Raw genomic sequence first — 20233 nt, forward strand, 5'->3', positions numbered from 1 at the left:
ATGAATAAAAGATTTTACAATAATTTTCAACATTGTATTTACAATAATGATTGTTTTTCTTCCAGTGTTATCTATTTTCCTGTATAACTTCTAAACTAGTCTCCCAGTCCTCCTGCAGCTGACCAGAATGTTATCAAAAAAATTAAAGCTGAGAGTAATTTCCCAACATTTGCCTGCAAAAAAAAACACATTTGTCTGAATGTTCATGAACAGTAAGTATGAAGAAAGACAAAGAGAAAATTGCTAAATCAAACATTCATTCTAAACTTTACTGTCAACTCACACATTCTGTAGAATTTGACCAGCTCTTACCCTGATGAATTGTCAATTCACAAACTGCCAAAAGCAAAACTGAAAAATGAAACTGAAATCTGTTAATCTAGCAGTCAATGGTTAGCAATATTTCTTCTGATGATTATTGAAGTAGAAATATGTGGCCTGATGAATACAATTTAAGAATTCTGAGAGTCTCAGTTTAACTTCATTATTCTTCGGTTTATATCTAAATGCTGTTCAAACAGTGCATTCTAGGCTATTTCACTATTTTGTAATTGAAATGAAATTCATTAGCACGCTGGTTCCTCCCATGTTTCCATGAAGTAGCAAAATGCATTCTCTTAAAACATATTTCAATGACATGCATATAGAGTTAGTTTGTATTCAGTGGCTTTTAGGAACAGAAGGCATAAACAGATGAAAAAAAAATAAAATTAAATGCTTTCTTGAGTGAGATGTATAGTAAGCAGGGCCTCTAAGTTACTTAGAATAAGTATGACTAAATCTTATACACGTTGTACTGAATAGAGGTTTGTTGAAGCAAGAAAAACACCGAATTTACAAAAAAGAATAGAGAAATAAACTAATTTTAGAAGCTTTTATCTTTAAAGTCAGCCAAACTCAGAAATAAATTTAAATCACTATCTGATATGCGTACATCTCGGGTATGATCTAGTAAAATCCAGTGTTGTTAGGCCAAACTTGGTTTATCAAATATGAAGAAAAATTAAGGATTTCAACTGGTAACAGAAAATAGCTTAACAAACTAACACTGAATTAGATCCTCGTATAAATAGAGAAACACACTTATTTAGTTCATTATTAAGAGTCTGCTGAGAGAGTTCATAGTTGGTAATTTTAAAGCCTTAAATGGAGAACTCCTGAGATTGGCTAGAAAGTAAAGTAACCTTAATGAACATAACTTCTATGTGATACTGCATATGGATTTAGGTGAATTGATGAGGCTTTTTGCTTATCTGTTAGTAAAAGATATGCAATAGATAAAAAGGTGCAGCCTTTCTGCATGGACTTATCATTCCTTATTCTGCATGCATGGATTCTTTTTATGCATGCATAGTTTCAGATTCTTTCATTTTTTCTTACCCTCATGCCTTCAAATCGTGACAAGGCTCTTAGAGGTCTCAAAGCTCTTAGTGTCCTAAGGGACTTAATGGCACCAAGTTCAGAGTAACCCAATGCATTTGCTGTTAAGCTAACCAAAGAGACCTATATGAAAACAGGAAAGTGAAAATTATTATATTGTACATACTACTTTACATACCATAGATGTGAGACAAACTTCTTTAGAAGAATCTAATTTTGGACCACCTTCTTCAGGAATACGAAATCTTTTAAATAAAAAAAAGAGGATTAATGAGAAAGAAGATAAGGATAAGTAAACAGTCAAACAAAAATGCCATAAGGTAACAGTATCTGGAAACACTAATAATTAGGAATTTCATATTTTAACAGTGATTTGAGGGGGAAAAAAAGTTTTTTTTTTCCCCCCTGTTTTACAGTGCTGCTGGGATTAGTAATTATAGTTGATAATACTCCTTTGATTGCTCACAGCTGGAAGGGAAATGATTGAAGCCTGTTTTGAGTTAGCAGATAGGTCACAGAGTAACACTTTCACTGAAAACCGGTAGATTGATTTTTCTGTATTCAGTTAGACTAACGCTTTTGCCTGAAGACCAACTTTATGTACTTTATAGACTGACATTAACCTGGAATATGCTGTTTCTTAAAATACATTACAGAAATTACAGTTCCACAGACAGCAGGAACTACTGAAGTTACACCTTCATCTGCCTGTATGTATTCTACATCCCTGCATTTCCTCAGTGTGTTATGGTGTATCCTCTACATTCACAATGGTTCATGACAAAATAATACTTTCAGTTTTCATCCCATTTCCCCTGAATGATCCTTCATTATCCTGTTCACATTCCTATACTAGTTACTTGAAAAAAATAATGGTCTAATATACTTTTTAATTATTAAAAACAAAAAAAACCAAAACAAAACACAAAAAACCCACAAAAACACCCACCCACAAAGCAACATAGAAAGAAAAGCCTATAACAGTGCTCTTCATTAATCATATTTAGAAGCAAGTATTAGATGTGAAATCTTGAACTTTTCTATACTTGCCAATCCTCATCTTTACTAACCTGCAAAATTAGGATCTTCTGGAATCTGGTTTTTTGTTTTTTGTTTTTTGGGTTTTTTTCTCCAGTACCTTCATTATGCTATTGAAAACTTAATTTTTCAAGCTGTTATAATCCAATGCCAAATTAAAGAAAATACCTATATCATTCTTAATTCACTCAAAGCAGGAGAAAATGCATCTTAATTTTAAATTTCAATTTGCTGAATATTTCATTTTCCTGTAAGTTTTACCAGGAACAGTTTACCAAGTTATTCTTTTGTTAGCTGGATTTTATTTTCATTAATTCTGTGGCATAAGAAAGTAGTAGTGTAAGTGTAAAACATAGAACTATGAAAAACATAGAACTATGGATTTTTTTTTTCCATCTACCTTACTTTTTAAACTGAGAAGTAAACTACTTGGTATAAACATAAATATTATAGTTGTAGAGAAAGTAATGGAAAAAAAAATATGTAAAAATCACCTAGGAAACACACTACATACATCAACAATCAGGAAGTCCAGCCAGCACCAGGCATTAGTAAAATATGTTTGATAGCCATAGGCCACCCACTTCAGCAGCATTTCCAGAATGAAGATGTAAGTGAAGACTTTGTCAGCATATTCCAGCATGGTCTTGATAGTTTTGCGCTGTTCTATATATATATCTTCAAAAGCCTGTAAGAAAAATATCCAAAGCTATTTGTTTTAGGTTTAACAACAACATATAGCTTAGGTTTTAACAACAAGAAGGAACAAAAAAAAAAAAAAGGAAGCAAGCTTTTTTCAAGAACAGGTGTAGGAGTATCACTTTTATTTCAAGGTTTCTTTTCTAGTAATTCAGTATGTAGTTCCTCTATAGAAAAATATTTTCCAGCTTACAGGAAGGAGAAACAACAGCTTCTCTGGTCAGATATTTTATTTATTGCTGCTGTTCAGTTATTCTACTCGAACTGTTTTCAGTTCTCAAAAACAGCTTTGATTCTAGAAAGGGATGGGAGTGAGCAGAATTCTACTGAGAAAATCTGGTTTATATGTAGGGAGATCAATTTTCAAAACCCAGGGCCACAGCTGTAAAATTTTCAGGACAATGACAAAGCAGTTGATCTTATGCTGCTAAGACCTGCTAGTTTTTGAAAATGTTAAGTGATAAATCATAAAATAAGTTATTCTTTTCTTAAAACAACCAACCAAACAAACTGCATTGATTGCTATTTATTAGATACATAAAACTTCTTATGATCCTTGCAATGTTATTTATGTTTTCTGTGTTTTTCAATTTTAGATATTTGAGAGATGTTGCTCAAACATATAACATCTGCTTTTTAGTAACTGTTTCTGTCATCTTATAATTTTTGCCATTCATTGCTTTTAAAACTTAATTATACTACTAATTCTTATAAAAGTTGTTGGTTTTATTGGAATGAAAGAACCGGAATGATCTGACAGCTCACAGGTATCTGGGTATTCATTGATACTAAAATTCATTATTACCCTGCCAGATTTTGAAACCCTTCTGTCAATTCAAATGATTTATGTTTGTCTATCAGTTAGTATCTGTGTGTCAGTGCTTTTGGATACCTAGGTCAGACACATATGTTACTTCCAGGAGCATGAGATGCTAACACTTTGGGAACTGATCTCAAAACACAATGATGGACCTTCATAGGTTTCCTGTCTGTAATTTTCTTTTGTTTAAATCTTTGTTGCTTTTGTTTTCTTCAATCAGTATCATCAACCACAATTCAATAGTGGGTTTTAAAACAAACTAAAATGTATCGATCCTTTGGAAACATGAAATTACATGTTCTTTCTAACACAGAGTACTAAGTTAAAAAAATATTTTCTGAAAAAGTTACAACACTTCCAAGTTTTACTCACCAGAGCTCCACTGCTGAGGAGAATCATAAAGACAATGAAAGTCTCAAACCAGTTATGTTCAACAATTCTGAAGCATGTTTTTCTAAGGTTCCACCACTGCTTTCCTCTCCCTTCTTCTACACTTACTTGACAGCACTTGAACCTCCGTACACAGCCTTGCAAAAGCATATGTGTTAAGAAAAAGAAAGATCTTGTTGAATTCCATAACCGTTGGTTATGTATACTTAGTGACAACACTACATTTCCAGATGCTGTGCTATTTAGTGAAAAGTCAGTGCATTTTCATATAGTTGATCTTTTTCTCCTACAAAGCAATAAAATCTAATATTGAGAAAACTGAAATTTACAATTCAAAGAATGGATGAGAAAAATTATTTCTCATTTATCAAGAATAAAAAAGAGAAAAATGCATGCAAGATGAAGCCAAATTATAAAATATAAAGTAAGAGATAAAAATATACTAATTCAAATTTAAGATAAGCCTATGTGGTAATTCTTGGGCAAATGCTTTATTGTACTTTCATGTGAGATACTAAATTCAATATCCATATGGTGAATTATGGTCTAAAAGTATTACTGCTTCTAATCATAGCTTAAAAAATGACAAAAAAAAAAAAAAGTAAATAATTAAACACAAATATTAATAACTAGTTTTATAAATTAATTATTCTATATTTCATAAATAAGTTTAGTTTTGTTTTGTCTCTGACACCTTCAGTGAAGCAGGCCTCTGGCTCCATGGATTCCTCAGGTTCAGCTTCTGGTTGCTCTTCTGCAGGAAGTCCAATGTCAACTGTGCTGCCTTCAGATGAACTGGACATATTTAGCTTCTGTAAACAAAAAAGAATCACAAATTTCCATTAAATATTTTTAGGCAAATATTACTATTTTTCAGAAGGATTAAATAGTTCTTTTGTTCTGGTACTCAATGCAAGTTAACTGCTGACAAACTAAAGGGAAAATTGTACAGTTTTTAAATTTTCCTCTGTACTGTTTCAATGGTAAATAAGGTTTAAATAAAAATAGGTTTAAACCACAAAATATGAATAATGGTTCTAAGCCTGCAAAGATTTTTGATCACAACTAACCATTAGTGGTAAAGATCTCAATCTGGACAGAATACAACTTAAATATATATGCAGCAATCTGTTAAGTCTACAGAAAAGCAGGTAACAGCTCAAATATAACTATATAAATGAGGGGGCAGCTGAAAGAAATAAGGGGGGAAAAAAAATAAGCATAGAAGGCTGTACTTAGAGGTGGAGGACAATCTTTATCAAGAAAATGGGTTGATATATCCAGTTTTAAGTTCAGTCATTAATTTTCATGAGAAATAGTTTATAGAGGTTTTGTTTTTAAATTCCATTTTCACCTGAATATTGCCTTTTTGATATTTTAGCAGAAATACTATTTTCTTCTAGCAATCAAATACGGCTCATCTTTTGCAGTATATTTTGCCATTCAAAATTATTATGAAGATACTTTTCATAACTTTCAAAAAACTTTTTCATTTGGAAAAAATATTTACTTTTCATTTTAATTCACCATTCTTTTTCATGTACTTTGGACACTAAAATTAAGTTCTTTAAAATCAACCATGTTAATTAACAGTTTCTCTAAAATACAGTTCTCAACAACACATAGGTTATAAGCAGTTCTGATTGATTAGCTTGGTCCCTCATTTCTTTGCATTCTATCTCCTGTAGGAACCGTGGTAATTTTTATCCCTTTCTCACACTCCTGCTCATCAAGAATTAAACCTTCCTTTATATGCTTATGTTTGCCCATGTATAAAGATGTCTCGAAGTAACAAATGAATACACTGGGTTAGGCTGAGTGAAGAAAAACATTCAGAGGGGATCACAGAGAAATGCACAAAGTATCTAAATACCTCTTTGCTCTCTTCCAGGTCTGATTCACTGCTGAACTCCTCTGTATTTAAATTTTCAAAGTCAGATTCACCCACAGCAATGGGCACTGTCACAGTCAGGCTTGGGTTGTTTATAAATGACATATAATCACTTTCATCAATAATGTATTTCTCCACACTGCTGCCTGTGCCGATGCCACTAGTTGTTCCGTTCACATCTTTAATGTAATCCTTGCTTAATTCTGCAGTATGGTTGGAAATACAACTGTTCTTGTTGTTCAAATCTTCAAGTGGTTTGATTTCATCTAAAGCTTTTTGTTTTTTAACGAAAGCTTTTTGGATGAATTCACGCGCTTTTCTTTTCACGTAGTCTATGCCCTTCTGCATTCTTGCTACAGCAATTTGGAGATTGTTCATTTCATTATCATCATCTGACACAGCAAGGTTGTCAGCACTAAATGAGCTCAACAGCAAGGCCAAAAATAAGTTCAGTACCTGCAGAAAGTTGAAATAAGAACAATCAAAAATTTATGTCCATAAAAACTTGCACTTTGTTTGAAAAGTCCTATTAGTAACAATGAAGGCTGAAAAGCACCCTCAAAACTTTCTCCATGAAAAATGAAGGGTTTTTGTTTGTTTTGATTGCATCTTATTCATTATTCAGAAATATTTCAACTGATGAATATCTGTGAATACATCTTAACATCCAGATGGCGTATAAATATTTTGGTGGAAAAAACATCTTGTTTTGTCTTTGTTATCATCTGAGATAACAAACTTGCTATTCAGCATCATAAAATTGTTTAATTTATTCCTTCACACAGCAGAAACTAGATTTAGATGACTAATCATATGTGATAAATAATAAAAAATTACAGCAAATGATTTATTAAGAACCCATAAACTAAAATTATTTGGAGAACAAATATTTAGAAACAGCCAAAAGACAAATTAAGAATGTGACTAAGAGCTCACTCTAACATCAGATCTTAGCTTTTTGATATCACAAGGTGCAGAATACTTTGCTCTCTATCCAAAAAATCTCTTACACTTTAAGCACTGCTTGAAACCACCAGCCTAAGTGCTTTATTGAAGCAGAGCCAGAACACTTAGTTCTCTTCAGAATTGAACCCATTCTGTTGTTGACGAGTATTTTGTTAATGTTTTGATTACGTACCACTAGGTTTCCAATCACCATGACCATCATGAAGACAGTAAGGCACATTGCCTGGCCAGCAACCTCCATGCAGTCCCACATCGTTTCTATCCATTCTCCACACAACACTCGAAATACGATCAAAAAAGAGTGAAAAAAATCTTGCATATGCCATCGTGGAAGTACACAATCACTTGCAATTTTGCAGACACATTCCTTATAGTTTTTCCCAAACAGCTGCATCCCAACAACAGCAAAAATGAACACAATGATGGCCAAAACAAGGGTCAAATTTCCCAGAGCCCCCACTGAGTTGCCAATAATCTTAATCAGCATATTTAGAGTTGGCCAAGATTTTGCTAATTTGAAGACTCGTAACTGGAAGAAAAGAGAAAACAGTGTTAGAACAAGCAGCAGTAAAAATACAAAGTTAATTATGGATATTACTGAAAACAAAAATGCCTCCAGTATGACTGTTGAAAGTTTATACTCTTTTCTACATGCATGATGTTCAAAAGGTCAGTTTTAAAATTTTGTTAAGTTAGAGTTTGATAGCTTCAAAATATAGTTTTTACCCAAAGCCCAAGAAACTACTAGTCAAATAGAATTTAAAATTTAGGGTCCAACTCTTAAAATAAATGGGGCTACTTTTCTGCAGTTGCTTGCACAATGGATCTTCTCCTGTGATATTAATCAGAGTACAATGCATCTATCTAAAGAGTCTGTGCACAGATTTTTAAAGTGTGGACTTATAATAAACAGATTGGAAATAGGCTAAGACACCTGTTGCTATCTGTTCTACTAGATCTCTACTTATTTGCACTGAACATAGTAATGTATCACATTTGGATTCATATGGATTTGTACTACTGAAAGAGACTTAATGATCGGTATCATAGCAAATAATGAAAAGGGGGAAAAAAAAGTAATGAAGCCTCATTGAATGGTCAGTGCAATTGCCGTATATTTACCAATCTGAATGATCGAAGAACTGAGAGTCCCTCCACATCTGCAAGACCAAGCTCAACCAAGCTAAGGGTCACAATAAATCCATCAAAAATATTCCAGCCTTCTTGAAAATAATAGTAAGGATCCATTGCAATTATCTTGAGAAACATCTCTGCTGTGAAGATTCCAGTGAAGACCTGAATTCAGAGTGCAAATGATTACTTTTTTTACAATACTGCAGGTTTAGCTGTTGTCTAGGCTACCTATCTGAAATTAGCCTCATCCAAAACAGATACTTATAAATAGTTCACTGTAGTGATATATTATGACCACCTTACCTTAACAAAGGTCATACAAACCAAGTAATTTTTTTTTCTCAATTAATTACGTTCTACACAGAAGAAGAAACTGTGTAAACTTCTGTTTTATAACATTTGTAATCCAATTTCAACTACATCAGGATATGGACCTTCTCATGTACTGTACAAACAATATCCTTAATTTGATTTTCACGACATAAACCAGAATGCTTTCCAAGAAATTACATGGCATAACATAATTTTTGTTACACTAATTACATTATACAGCATTATGAATGAGGCCAAGTCTAAGACTCCTGATGAGTAGCTCCTTTGCTTATACAGCCTATAATAATCCCATTCAGTTCAATAGAGATAACATTTATAACAACTGGGGATGAACAGAGATACAACAATTCGCAGAAGCTGAGGAAACTTCTATGTGGGTGTTGCCAGTAAGCTCAGTGAAGCCAACTGACTCAATCATTTTAATGTCAGGACTGAAATAGCATTTAAAAGTGCATTTGAAACATGATATTTCTGGTAATAATTTCCTATTGTGGAATTCAATCTTCTGAATGAAGCAGGAAAAATATTTAGGGAGCCACCAAGGTACTGAGCCTGAGTAGGCTTGGGAGAAAGCAGCTGTGATTCTGAGTATTAGAAGAATTTCTTATAGGATAGGAAAGTATTAAAGCCATCATTAAAGGCTGGTTGAGCTCTGCACTGTGCTGCTTATTTGTCTTTCCTTTCGATTTTTGCTGACTCAGTTTTCAAGCTGAACAGACAACTGCAACAGCTAAAGAGAAATAACTGGGATAACCAGAAAAGCTTTCTGAAGCCTTCTGCATTGGAGAAGGGGCTTAAATCAAGGACCTTAAGACTGGAAAAGGATAGTGCTTACAACCACATCCCTCACACTCTCTTTGTAGTCTGATTTTCACCAAGATCTATATGATAGATTGACAAACACGACTATAAATTGCTATAATGCAAGACAAACTGCTATCGTGCATCATATTCAGAGCTTCCTCTACTATAAGCGTATGAAATTTAGTTAGGAATTTGTCTATTAATTTTCCTTTCCAAACTCTGTAGTTATTTATTTGATCTAAGATATTTTTTTCTCTTCATTACAAAACAAGGATTTTTTAAAAATCACATTATAAGGAATCGATTCCTAAAATAAGAGATGAAGTAGGACTGCAGCCACAGATACTTCTGTGTGATCAAACCCGTCAGTTCAAAAGCATCATAGCTACAGAAAATTAACTACTGAACTCTTTAATAATTTATCTTTTTGAAGTAGAAGGGAGAAAATATAGTTGGCAACATGATAAAAAAGGTAATTACTAATTACCTAATTCCAAAAAATATAAAGACTGTAAGAACAAAATTACAGTGGGATATTTCTCATGTTTAAAATAAACAGGATAACCCACATATCCACATAAAAATTCATGCAATGAAGAAAATTTTAGAAATGCCTTTAAATGGCTCTTCTAGTAATTGTAAACCTTTACTCAGGAAACAGAGCAAAAGATGAAAGCAATTAAGAACACATTCATAATTTACACATTTGTATTGTATTGATTGAAAAAGAAACACATTTATTCCCATGGTTTCTTTTTCATGGAAGTAATGCATTTCCTGGTTTAGTGGCTAGATAAATCAACTTCTATTTAATGTGGACTTTACTTAATGTAGCAGTAGTGCCATTTTTTTATTATTATTTTTTTTTAATATTTAATTTGGTTTTTGCAGAACACAGGAAAATGCTGATTTTACAGAATTCTAAGTTATGTGGCCCAGACTTGACAGTGAAATTTCCAAAAATGTTATGATAGAGTCCTATCAGGAGGAAAATTAATGGCCAGTAAATCTGCTTTCTAAAGAGGTACAAACAAACAGACAAACTTCCTTTAAAAACATAAACACAAAAAAAAGCAACAGACTCACCAGATTTCCAACTGAAAGTACATTACTGAATTCATCAGTCATCGGATAATGCTCCATGGCCATAAAGAGTGTATTTAAAACAATGCAAATTGTAATAGCCAAGTCAACAAATGGATCCATTACAACTAAGTTGACAATATGCTTTACTTTTAACCAGTGAGGACTGCAGTCCCAGATCAAGAAAATATTTGCAAATTTATACCAACACGGTGGGCATTTCTGTCTCGATTCTTCGAGTTCTGTGGGAAAGCAGAATTCATAAGGAGGTGATTGCTCTAACATTCTCAACGCTTGATGAGTTATACCAGTCAAGTTATCCATCTACAATGGCATATCCTTTATAATTTTTAAAAGGGCTTCTTTAGTAAAGTCTTAAAAAGTAGCTGTCAAATGTATTTAACTTTGTTCAAAGCTTATTCATCTGGAACAACTTTGTATTTCAGTCACTATTGAGATCAGTTTCAATTTATGTATTACATGTATTTGTATTATGTATTCCATTGTTCCTTGATTAAATGTCAGACTGTTCCTCAATATTGTGTGAATATTTTTACTTCAAATCTGTATTATTTACATAAAATTTTTCAACATAATATTCATTTCTAGTACTAAAAAACATTTTTATCACATACAGTTGAGCTTTTAAAGAGTAACTGAATAATAGAACTGCTAAAAATATGTATACGTAGTTATATATTTGAAAAATGATCCATTATCTTTTTGTGTACAGTGAAGTGTTTTGTTTTTTTAATAATATGCATAAGTGTCCCCTCAGTTACTGCCATCAAACACAACTTTGTAGTCCCAACAAGCACAAAGTAGACAGTAGTAAAACAATGAACTAGAAATGCTTACTTATGTAATGACCTCAACGAATATAGGCCTCTGAGTGTATTGATAAGTATTTGTTGGTTTGCTGGACAGTATCTACTAAGATATTTTAAATCAGTTTTTAAGTTTCAAATCAAATTTTCAGGAAAAATATGACATTAAGCTATGTACAACACACACCTTCCACAGTGTTTGTAAGGATGCTAGCAATGCTCATTGCTCTCTCTCTTAAAGCTGGATCTTCCAGATAGTCCATAGAAACATGGAAAGAGCCTGATATTCTCTTCCTCATTTCTGTCTCTGTAGTGGTGCCCTACACAGGGAACAGTAATTGGTGAGACCACACTTGAACAATAAACAAATACTACATAGATCCCTGTTATTAATATGCATATATACGTGCTTCGTGCACTTCAAGTTTTATCCTGTCAGACTTTTCTTACTTTTTAATATCTTTAAGATATCTTTAAAATGATAATAGGCAACAGTTATCTAACTGTTCAAGATTTAGTGAGAGTTATTCACTTAACTATTGCATTTCTCTTTTCCAATCTTAGAAGAATTATTTAAAGAAATGAAAAAGGACTGAATTAAAAAAATTGTACTTTTTTTGCAAACTGCTTTTTCCCTGCTCTTTCTGACAGAATTCAATTTCCTATGATGTAATGGGGTATTTTTTTTTATACTAGACAAATGGTAGCAAGTAAGAAAAGTATGACTTCCTCATGCTTCCTCATGCTAGCATGTTTCTAATTAACGTGAGTAGACAATTTTGAACTAAGTAAGAATTTTCTTTCAGTGATCTCCTCTCTTACCTGCATATACATACACAGTGACAGCAATATGTGCTGCAAATACATTCACACAGACATTTATAATTTGTATTTTTGGTAGTATGTGCAGAAATGCAATCTTCCAATTAACTACATGTTTATGCTATAGAATTCCACCAGCAAAGAATGGAAATATATAGAGAAATGAGAAACAAATGCTAATAAAGAACTGACTCCTTCCTTAAATTTTTAGTGAATCTGATATAGAATAACATATTATCAAAATTAACCAATAATGCTAATTTTGATATAGTGGTAATAGCAGTGTCATACTGATTGCAGACATATGATAAAATTTTTGTACACTGCTTTCAATTGTATAGTAACTTTGATTATGTGGACCATAACCAGACAGACATTCATAGCATAATGAATGCATGGCCTGGTAATAAGCTATAGTGCTTTTTGTGGATGTATAGGTAAGTTAATATTTTACTATGTGGAAACTGCAAGTTGCATTTGTTAGTTATGAGAGTATTAGTAAGTTCTTATGTTGCAAACCTATTTTATCTGTTTAATTTATTAAAGATTTTACAAGATGCAGGAGCATTCACAGCTTGACCAACCAGGAAGCATTGCCAAGGATTCCATTCTGTAGGTAACACTGGCTGGTGCAGTAAGAAAAGGCCACGATGCCTAAGCTGTTTAAAACTTTCTTACATTGTCATCAGTAGCTGGTTTATCTATTATCACCTCTGGCAGAAGCTGTCCAACAGGCGATGTAGGAACAGATGGTCCACCAACCAGGGAAACCACCCCATTGCAATCCACAGTGCTATGCATCTTCCCATTCACTGGAAACACTGCCAGCATCCTGGATGACCTACTGGCCTGACTAATGTTACTGTTGCGCCGTTCACCGTGTCTGCGCGGCACAAAGAGAGAATCTCTTCTGCTATCATTGTCTTCAAAAGTGCTGTGCTCATCATCAGCAAAGTCATTTTCAGATCCTATATCCTTTGCTCTACCTCTGAAGCTGAAAAGACTTGTTCTGCTGTTGCGCCTTGGGGAAAACAGGGAGCCACGAATGCTCAGCAAAGACTGTAGACAAACAAAATTTGTAATTATTAACTAAAAACTTCAAATTTAGTATTGCCTTTAGTGTCACATAGCTTTTTCAGTTATTTTTCTTACATACACTTTTACCAGAAGTTAATGCTACTGTGAATATTTTGTCTGCTCTCCACATTTTACAAGAAGAAATACCTCTGCTCACAGATTCTTAAAACAAAACCAGTTTTGAGCACTGTTTGCTCCCAGCTGGGTGGTAGCACAATATCCATCAAGCAAAAATGGATTATAAACATGCATGTTTTTACATATATCCAGCACCCTTCACACATTGAACCAACCTTGAAGCAGGAGGAAAATTAAGGCTATCATAATGGAAAAACACCATAACATTTCAATATGAATAGATAACATGTAATCACTCTAAAAAAACTTCATCAGCTGAAGAATATTTTTAATATAATTTCTGAACAATGTTTTTACAAGAACGGGTATATGAGGTTAAGTTTCACTCTGATGTTTTGCCATTTTTTTTTTTTTTTTTTTTTTTTTTTTTTTTACAAGACAGCCTAGCACCTACAGCACTTTCTGTCAGGCACAAACTACAATAAGAAAACAATGAAAATCTCGGTTTCTTTTCTTTAAGCAGTAGGTTCACATTACTGTACTAGGAAGACTAAACTTGTTTTGTAACAGCCTGCAATGCTTAATATATATGCTTTTACTAAAAATAACGATATGCAATACCTGATGTGGAGAAGAGTATTTCTTTTCATACGTCAGTCTATTGCCTTCAATAGATAACCGGAAACCTTTTCTTCTAATGCTATCTTCTGATTCAGACTTGTGAAATTCGTCTTCATCTTTTTCCTCTCCTCCAGACTGTTCTTTCTGTTTTCTTTTTTTCCTTCTATTTCTCCTCTCTTTGGCACTTTTGGAGCTCAATTTGGAAGCCTCTGAGGAACTTTCTGAAAGCCCACCTGCCCCTCCTGCAGCACTGGGCTCCCTGGACTCTGCGGATGCTGTTACTGCTGCTGCTGCCACCGCTGCTGCCTGTCACATCAGAATGAATTCATGTCACTCAGCAAACCATGACGTCAAAACTATTAAATTTTACTTGTACAGAATTTTTAGTGCTTCTCACCTCCAAAGTCTTAATACTTACAAACCATACTGATGACTAATGGAAAACATAGTGAACAATATATTCCTGCTTCTGAACAATCTTGATTATACCTCAGTTGTTCTTAGTACAATGCAGAAGACAAAATCTCTGAGCTAACTCCAATACTGAAAGTCCAGCATGGTGACTTTTATCACCAAATTCAAAAAACGGGGATTTGAGTATCACTAGAAAAACGCCTCTTATGCATTTCTGCATTATTAAGCCATAAATTATACCTGAGCTGCTTCTTGCTGCTTCTTTAGCTGTTCCAGCATTTGTTGAAATTCTGCCTCTTTCTGCTCTGCTTCTTCCAGGGTTGCTTGGTTCTGCTCTTCATAGGCCATGGCAACCACAGCCAGGATCAAGTTGATCAGGTAGAACGAGCCCAGAAAAATCACCAGAACAAAAAATATCATGTATGTTTTCCCAGCCGCACGTAGTGTCTGGAAATAAGAATGCATTCATAAGCAAGAATTGGTAAAGAAAGTTCTGTTTCTCATACTTTGAAAAGTAAGACAATGTAACTGATTTTAGACCTCCTGCATTACAGGAAAACAATATGTTTAGTCTATTACCCAAAACAAAATTCTCACCAACTGATAAAGATTTTCCCAGAAGTCTTGGGTCATCAAACGAAACAGGGACAAGAAAGCCCAGCTGAAAGTGTCAAAACTTGTGTAGCCATAATTGGGGTTTCTACCAGCTTTCACACACGTGTAACCTTCTGGGCACTGCCTGCAAAAACAAACTAGGTGTTATTTTATATACTTATTTTAGTGTTATCAATTGGAACATCCAGAAGATCATGGTTTAAAAGTGTATTTCTCTTTGGTTAATCAGACTAGAAACACTAGAAGTTGTGATTTTTAATTGAGAATTTTTAAAGGACACTAAAAAAATATGCAGGAAAGGCACAAATAAAAAAACTACTATGAAAAGCTTAATCTAAACTTCTAAAACATAATTCAAATAATTTCTTTGATTATTAATGCTGTAACTAATGTAAATGTGAAAACTACTGTCTGCTCCTGAATGTGATAGTACTACTACATGCAGCAGGAACTGGAACATAGCGGGATTTTTCTTGCTGTGCCATCTGTTGCTTCTTATACCCAGCAGTAACTACTTTAATTGCTAATTACCGATTCATCCATGCAAATACTAAGTTCATTAACCAGTTCACTGAGCTCAATGGTGTACAGCGATGCCAGTGAGATCAGGAACTCAAATCCAAATCCCAGTATCCTAATATCACTTCTTATCTGATAAAACAAGAATGTAGTCACTCAAAATATACAATGTATATCTTAAGATGGATCTAATTTATACACTGTGAAAAAATCTCACAAAAGTTGGTCTTACCCAGCATCAGAACTGTTTCCACAAAGGAGAGCATCATTTTGCCCTTCCAGAAAATAAAAATGACCTGTTTAGGAAAGAATTTCAAAAAAATTAATATAATTCTGAATATTAATGTGTGAGTTTGTTGTTGTTGTTGGTTTGTTGTTTTTAACTACAGCTCTCTGAAACAAATAGCCCAAACCTTTAAGTAAGAAGATGATTTCAGATACATTTTTAAACAAGTATTAGCATTTTTTTTTCAGCAGGGATGTAACTCTGGAGTAAATGCCACCATGAATTGCATTAACAACCATCACTCAGCTTACTGTTAAAATGCCAAAATATACTAAAAATCCCAAAGAACACTGCTGAATGTAAATGAATTGTACCATTCTTCTTTCAGACTGACCACTGAATTAAATAAAAACTTATGACATTATATTGCACACCTACAATTAAATTGTTGCTGAAAAAAGAAAGGTACTGATAATTTGTTTTAAGGAGGGAAACTTTCTGATGAGCATTGACAAGAGTTCCCAAATGGCCACTTAATAACACTTGTGGCAGTTATCTTTTATCTCCCTCACCACAAGAAAGATATTGAGGCCCTGGAATGCGTCCAGAGAAGGACAATGAAGCTACGAAGGATCTGGAGCACAAGTCTTATGGGGAGTAACTGAGGGAACTGGGATTGTCCAGTCTGGAGAAGAGGAGGCTCACGGGAAATCCTGTCCCTCTCTACTACTACCTGAGAGGAGGCTGTGATGAGGAGGGGTTCAGACTCTTCTCCCATGTAACAGAGATAGGAGGAGAGGGAATGGCCTCAAGTTGAACCAGGGAAAGTTCAGGTTGGATATTAGGAAAAATTTATTGCCTGAAAGAGTGGAAAGGGATTGCAACAGGCATACCAGGAAGTCGCCATCCCTGGAGGTTTACAAGAAAGGAGTAGATATGGCACTGAGGGACATGGTTTGGAGGTCACAGGAATGGGTTGATGGTTAGACTAGATGATCTTACTGGGCTTTTGAGTCTTAATGATTCTATGATAAGTGAACTCTGCAAAAATCATCTGGCTGCCAAGTGCCCTCACTACTATGGGCACTCACAGTCAGTAACAAGACTGATGATTGGTATACAGTTTGGTATATATCTAAACTGAATAACTGCAACATTCACCTGTGTAGGTAGGGATTCAGAGGTATGTATGATTAAATTATTTATAACCTTAGGAAAGAAATAATGGGTAGGTTCCACCAAATCACCCTGTAACTAACCATCTCAAAAGCCGTCTAGTAATCCTGAATTAAAAAGGGCTTTTTAGGTGGTTTAGACAGCAACAACATTGACCTGTCTGTTCTTAGAAGAATAAAGAAATGACAAGAAAAAAGTTGTGCCTATTGTGATGCACATTCGCTATATCCTGGAGTTTGTTTTTTTCCCCTCAAAACAGACTTCTACAACAGCACTTCTGCAGCTACTGCACTTTTGAAGTGTTTCTTTTTTGCTTCCTGAAGAGAATTAAAACTTGCACTGGTTTTCTGCTACACAGAGCTGGCCTGCTTGTCTCCTTAAAATGGCCTTGTGTGAGGTGCTACCAGCACAACTGAGCTCAGACTTGGTTGTGGCTGCACACACTGTGCAGGTGAAGCCTGGCTGCTACAGAAGCAAACTTGAAGAAGATTACCACTGAGTACTTGGCTTCTGGATGTGCCACCCATCATGGGCATAGCATATTGCTGGCCACAGGAGGTAGCCCACAGCTGCACACAGATCGTGTATGACACTGTAAAGAACTCAGTTTCATTATCTACTCAGGCATACAGGATACAGCCTCCTGTGTGCTGCTGCTGTCGTGTTGGGTTGGCATGTGTTGCAGAATTGCACTGCACTGACCTGCAAGCAGGAAAGTTAGCTGGACTGATGCTGACCACAGCTGACCCATGTGAAAGAAATCTTATTCTGCATGATGTCAGCTAATCATGATTAAAACATGTTGGAGCTTAACAGCTGGTTGGAAAGAATTACAAACCTGACCTGATCAAGTATATGCTGGGCTGTCATTCATGAACAGCACAGCAGCAGTTGAACCAAACCACTAAAAGAAGGCTGGTGTGAAAGCTTTAGACAAGATGTGCTGTGAAGCCTGCTGCCCTGCCAGCTCCACAGGCAATAGCCACCAGGCTTTCTCTGCACACTCTGATACAACCATGTTATGCAGGATGGCAGATACAAATGCTCAAAATATTGTCATGACAGGAAAATTTTTCTAATAACACAAGCAGAAAAGAACAGTGTAAGTACATGCCCCTAACTAAATGCAAAATTCACAATGGTATTTCACGAATCTAAAGTGAAAAGACTCTCACTACATTCAAGGCACATGGTTGGTTTCCTTTTTTTTTTTTTTTTTTTTGCTAGGAAATGAGGAAAAAATCCCTAGCAGGCAAGTACTTCATTTCAAGGGAACTTACAGTTGTCTGGGTATATTTAGGGTAATGACAGAGCATAATTCTTATTTCATGAAACAGATACTGAGATGTTTCACATAGATTGAAGAAACACCTATGCTTTGTAGCAAGTAGTTTTGAGGACCTCTGAGGAAAAGCATCAGTTAATGATGTGTTCAGGAGGGAGGAGCCCTCTCTCGGAGACAGGACAAGGACGAAACCTCTGTGAAACCCAGTGCAAAGGAAAGCACACAACTTGTAGTTCTTGCATTATCATCTGGCATCAGATAAGCAGAAAGTATACTTAAGAAGCATTTGCAACACTAGAGAAGACAAACCTATGTGTGGCGGGGTCAGCATTACCAGACTCTTCTTTGTCCAATAAAGACATTGTACTAGGACATTTAGAAAAGCACCTGGACTGGCCCCAAGACTCCATTCTGCTATACTCCCAGCAAATGTCATGTGTCTCTACTCATTGCTGACTGCAGCTTCCTCTTAATACTTTCAAGCAACTAAGGAGATGGCAAGTTTTCTCTACCAGAGAGTCTCTGAGAGTTCTACATCTACCTGATCAACTCATTTATTTCTCTTAGGCTGTTTCCATTTACTTCATAGAAGACTTGTTGGCAATATGTTTAAGATGAAATAAACATCTTTATTTAAGAAACTAAAAGCACTGAGAGAGCACTAAAAGAAAGAGGCAAAGAGAGGATAGATGTTTCAACTCAATTACAAGGAAGGAAAGAACAGAGCTGGCACAGAGTTATCCCTAGAGATTTTGCTAAGCCAAGACATTTAGATCTCATGTTCTTGAGCTGAAGAAAAGTAGGTAATATAAGCATCGCTTGAATAATTCTATAAGAAGCAATGTCGGATTTCAGAATTGCTCTGACAGCCTACCTGCTGTGTACCACAGCATGCCTTGAAACACATAATGTATATTAGGAAACAATAATTAATAACTGAAAACAATAATTAATGACTGAAAAGTGTCCTTAGTCAGTCAGTGCAGTATGTATTTCCCAGAAAACTTTGTTTATGAAAGACTTGATGAGATAAATGGATCTACCGTTAATTTTATCAGATTTGATATCTCTGAACATTGGAAAAGAGAGTGTTTGGCTTATTCATGCCAGCAGTGTTTACATTAAGTCTCTCTAAACTGTATTCCCAAAACTGACCTCAGAGAAAAACCTATGGTTTATATGCCTTTTTTTTTTTTTTTTTTTGGTTTGTGTGTAATATACACAACTATTATCCATTTAGCACAATTATTATTTCTACTAGACAGAGCCATTGTACTGCTCTGAGTTTCAGCTAAGACCTTTCTTAGTCTCCTGTAAAACAAGTAGTTTAAGAACCATTTCCATACACCAGTAGCCAACCTGGGAAAAGAACAGGAAGATGTGAGATCATTATTTTTTTCCTGTGAAACTGCCCATAAGCAAGGAAAAGCTTATTAGCTCCATAATAAGATTCATAATTTCATAGAAAATATGAACTCCTATGTAAATAACACCGCAGGTTGTAGGAGCCATTCATTAAAGTATTTTCTGTAAATAAAGCAGCATGATTTTTCAAGGGACTTTAGGTCTCCCTGAATCCAAATCAAATCAGAACTTCAGTTCACAGATCCTTTGTTAAAAGAGACAGAAAATGAAGCCTGACCTTGAAACACGTAGTCTCCATTGCTTAATTTTGCTGTACACTATCGCATGGGACCTCTCTGAAGGTGGGTTCAAGTAAAGTGAGTTTCACAAGATTATAATATACTAATTTAAGAAATTTAGATGGAAATCAACCACAGCAATTGATCAGTTGCATGATCATGGTTAGAATTACTTCTACTTGAAAGCTGCCTGTCTTTGACGTACAGCTATTGAAACTTTTATATCTTTTCCTGTGAGATCAAAGATATGTCTGTGATGAAATATCTGTTCCCCATGAGGTTTTTCTTAACTGTGATCAAATCACCCCTTAAACCTTCTCTTTGATATGCTAAGTAGGTTGAGCTCCTGGCCTATCTTGGTATAAGGCATGTTTTCTAGACCTTTAATCACT

The 20233-nt window shown here is 34.8% G+C and overlaps 1 protein-coding gene across 11 annotated transcripts in view; it reads right to left on the reverse strand.

Annotated features, from left to right (window-relative positions):
• The window catches only part of LOC107316752 (sodium channel protein type 1 subunit alpha), a 77080-nt gene that overhangs the window by 22477 nt on the left and 34370 nt on the right, over window positions 1–20233 (reverse strand). For 6 of the 11 annotated variants that reach the window (XR_014947923.1, XM_085552389.1, XM_085552392.1 and 3 more), the window contains 14 exons: window positions 15744–15807; window positions 14975–15116; window positions 14618–14824; window positions 13964–14269; window positions 12866–13246; window positions 11553–11685; window positions 10542–10780; window positions 8307–8480; window positions 7357–7713; window positions 6201–6674; window positions 5022–5139; window positions 4310–4464; window positions 2933–3106; window positions 1381–1503 (listed from right to left, as the gene is read on the reverse strand). Coding sequence is in view for 8 of the 11 variants with exons in the window: in XM_085552389.1 (XP_085408515.1) it covers window positions 1381–1503; window positions 2933–3106; window positions 4310–4464; window positions 5022–5139; window positions 6201–6674; window positions 7357–7713; window positions 8307–8480; window positions 10542–10780; window positions 11553–11685; window positions 12866–13246; window positions 13964–14269; window positions 14618–14824; window positions 14975–15116; window positions 15744–15807 (3047 nt within the window). In the remaining 3 variants the exon portion in view is untranslated. Of the gene's footprint in view, window positions 1–1380; window positions 1504–1558; window positions 1626–2932; window positions 3107–4309; window positions 4465–5021; window positions 5140–6200; window positions 6675–7356; window positions 7714–8306; window positions 8481–10541; window positions 10781–11552; window positions 11686–12865; window positions 13247–13963; window positions 14270–14617; window positions 14825–14974; window positions 15117–15743; window positions 15808–20233 lie in introns of all 11 variants that reach the window. The other 5 variants (XM_085552393.1, XM_085552390.1, XM_085552391.1 and 2 more) reach the window with 3 other exon arrangements.

The sequence above is a fragment of the Coturnix japonica genome, chromosome 7 (assembly GCF_054131305.1).
Source record: "Coturnix japonica strain WE chromosome 7, WE-NBRP24, whole genome shotgun sequence".
In the NCBI taxonomy this organism is placed as follows: domain Eukaryota; kingdom Metazoa; phylum Chordata; class Aves; order Galliformes; family Phasianidae; genus Coturnix; species Coturnix japonica.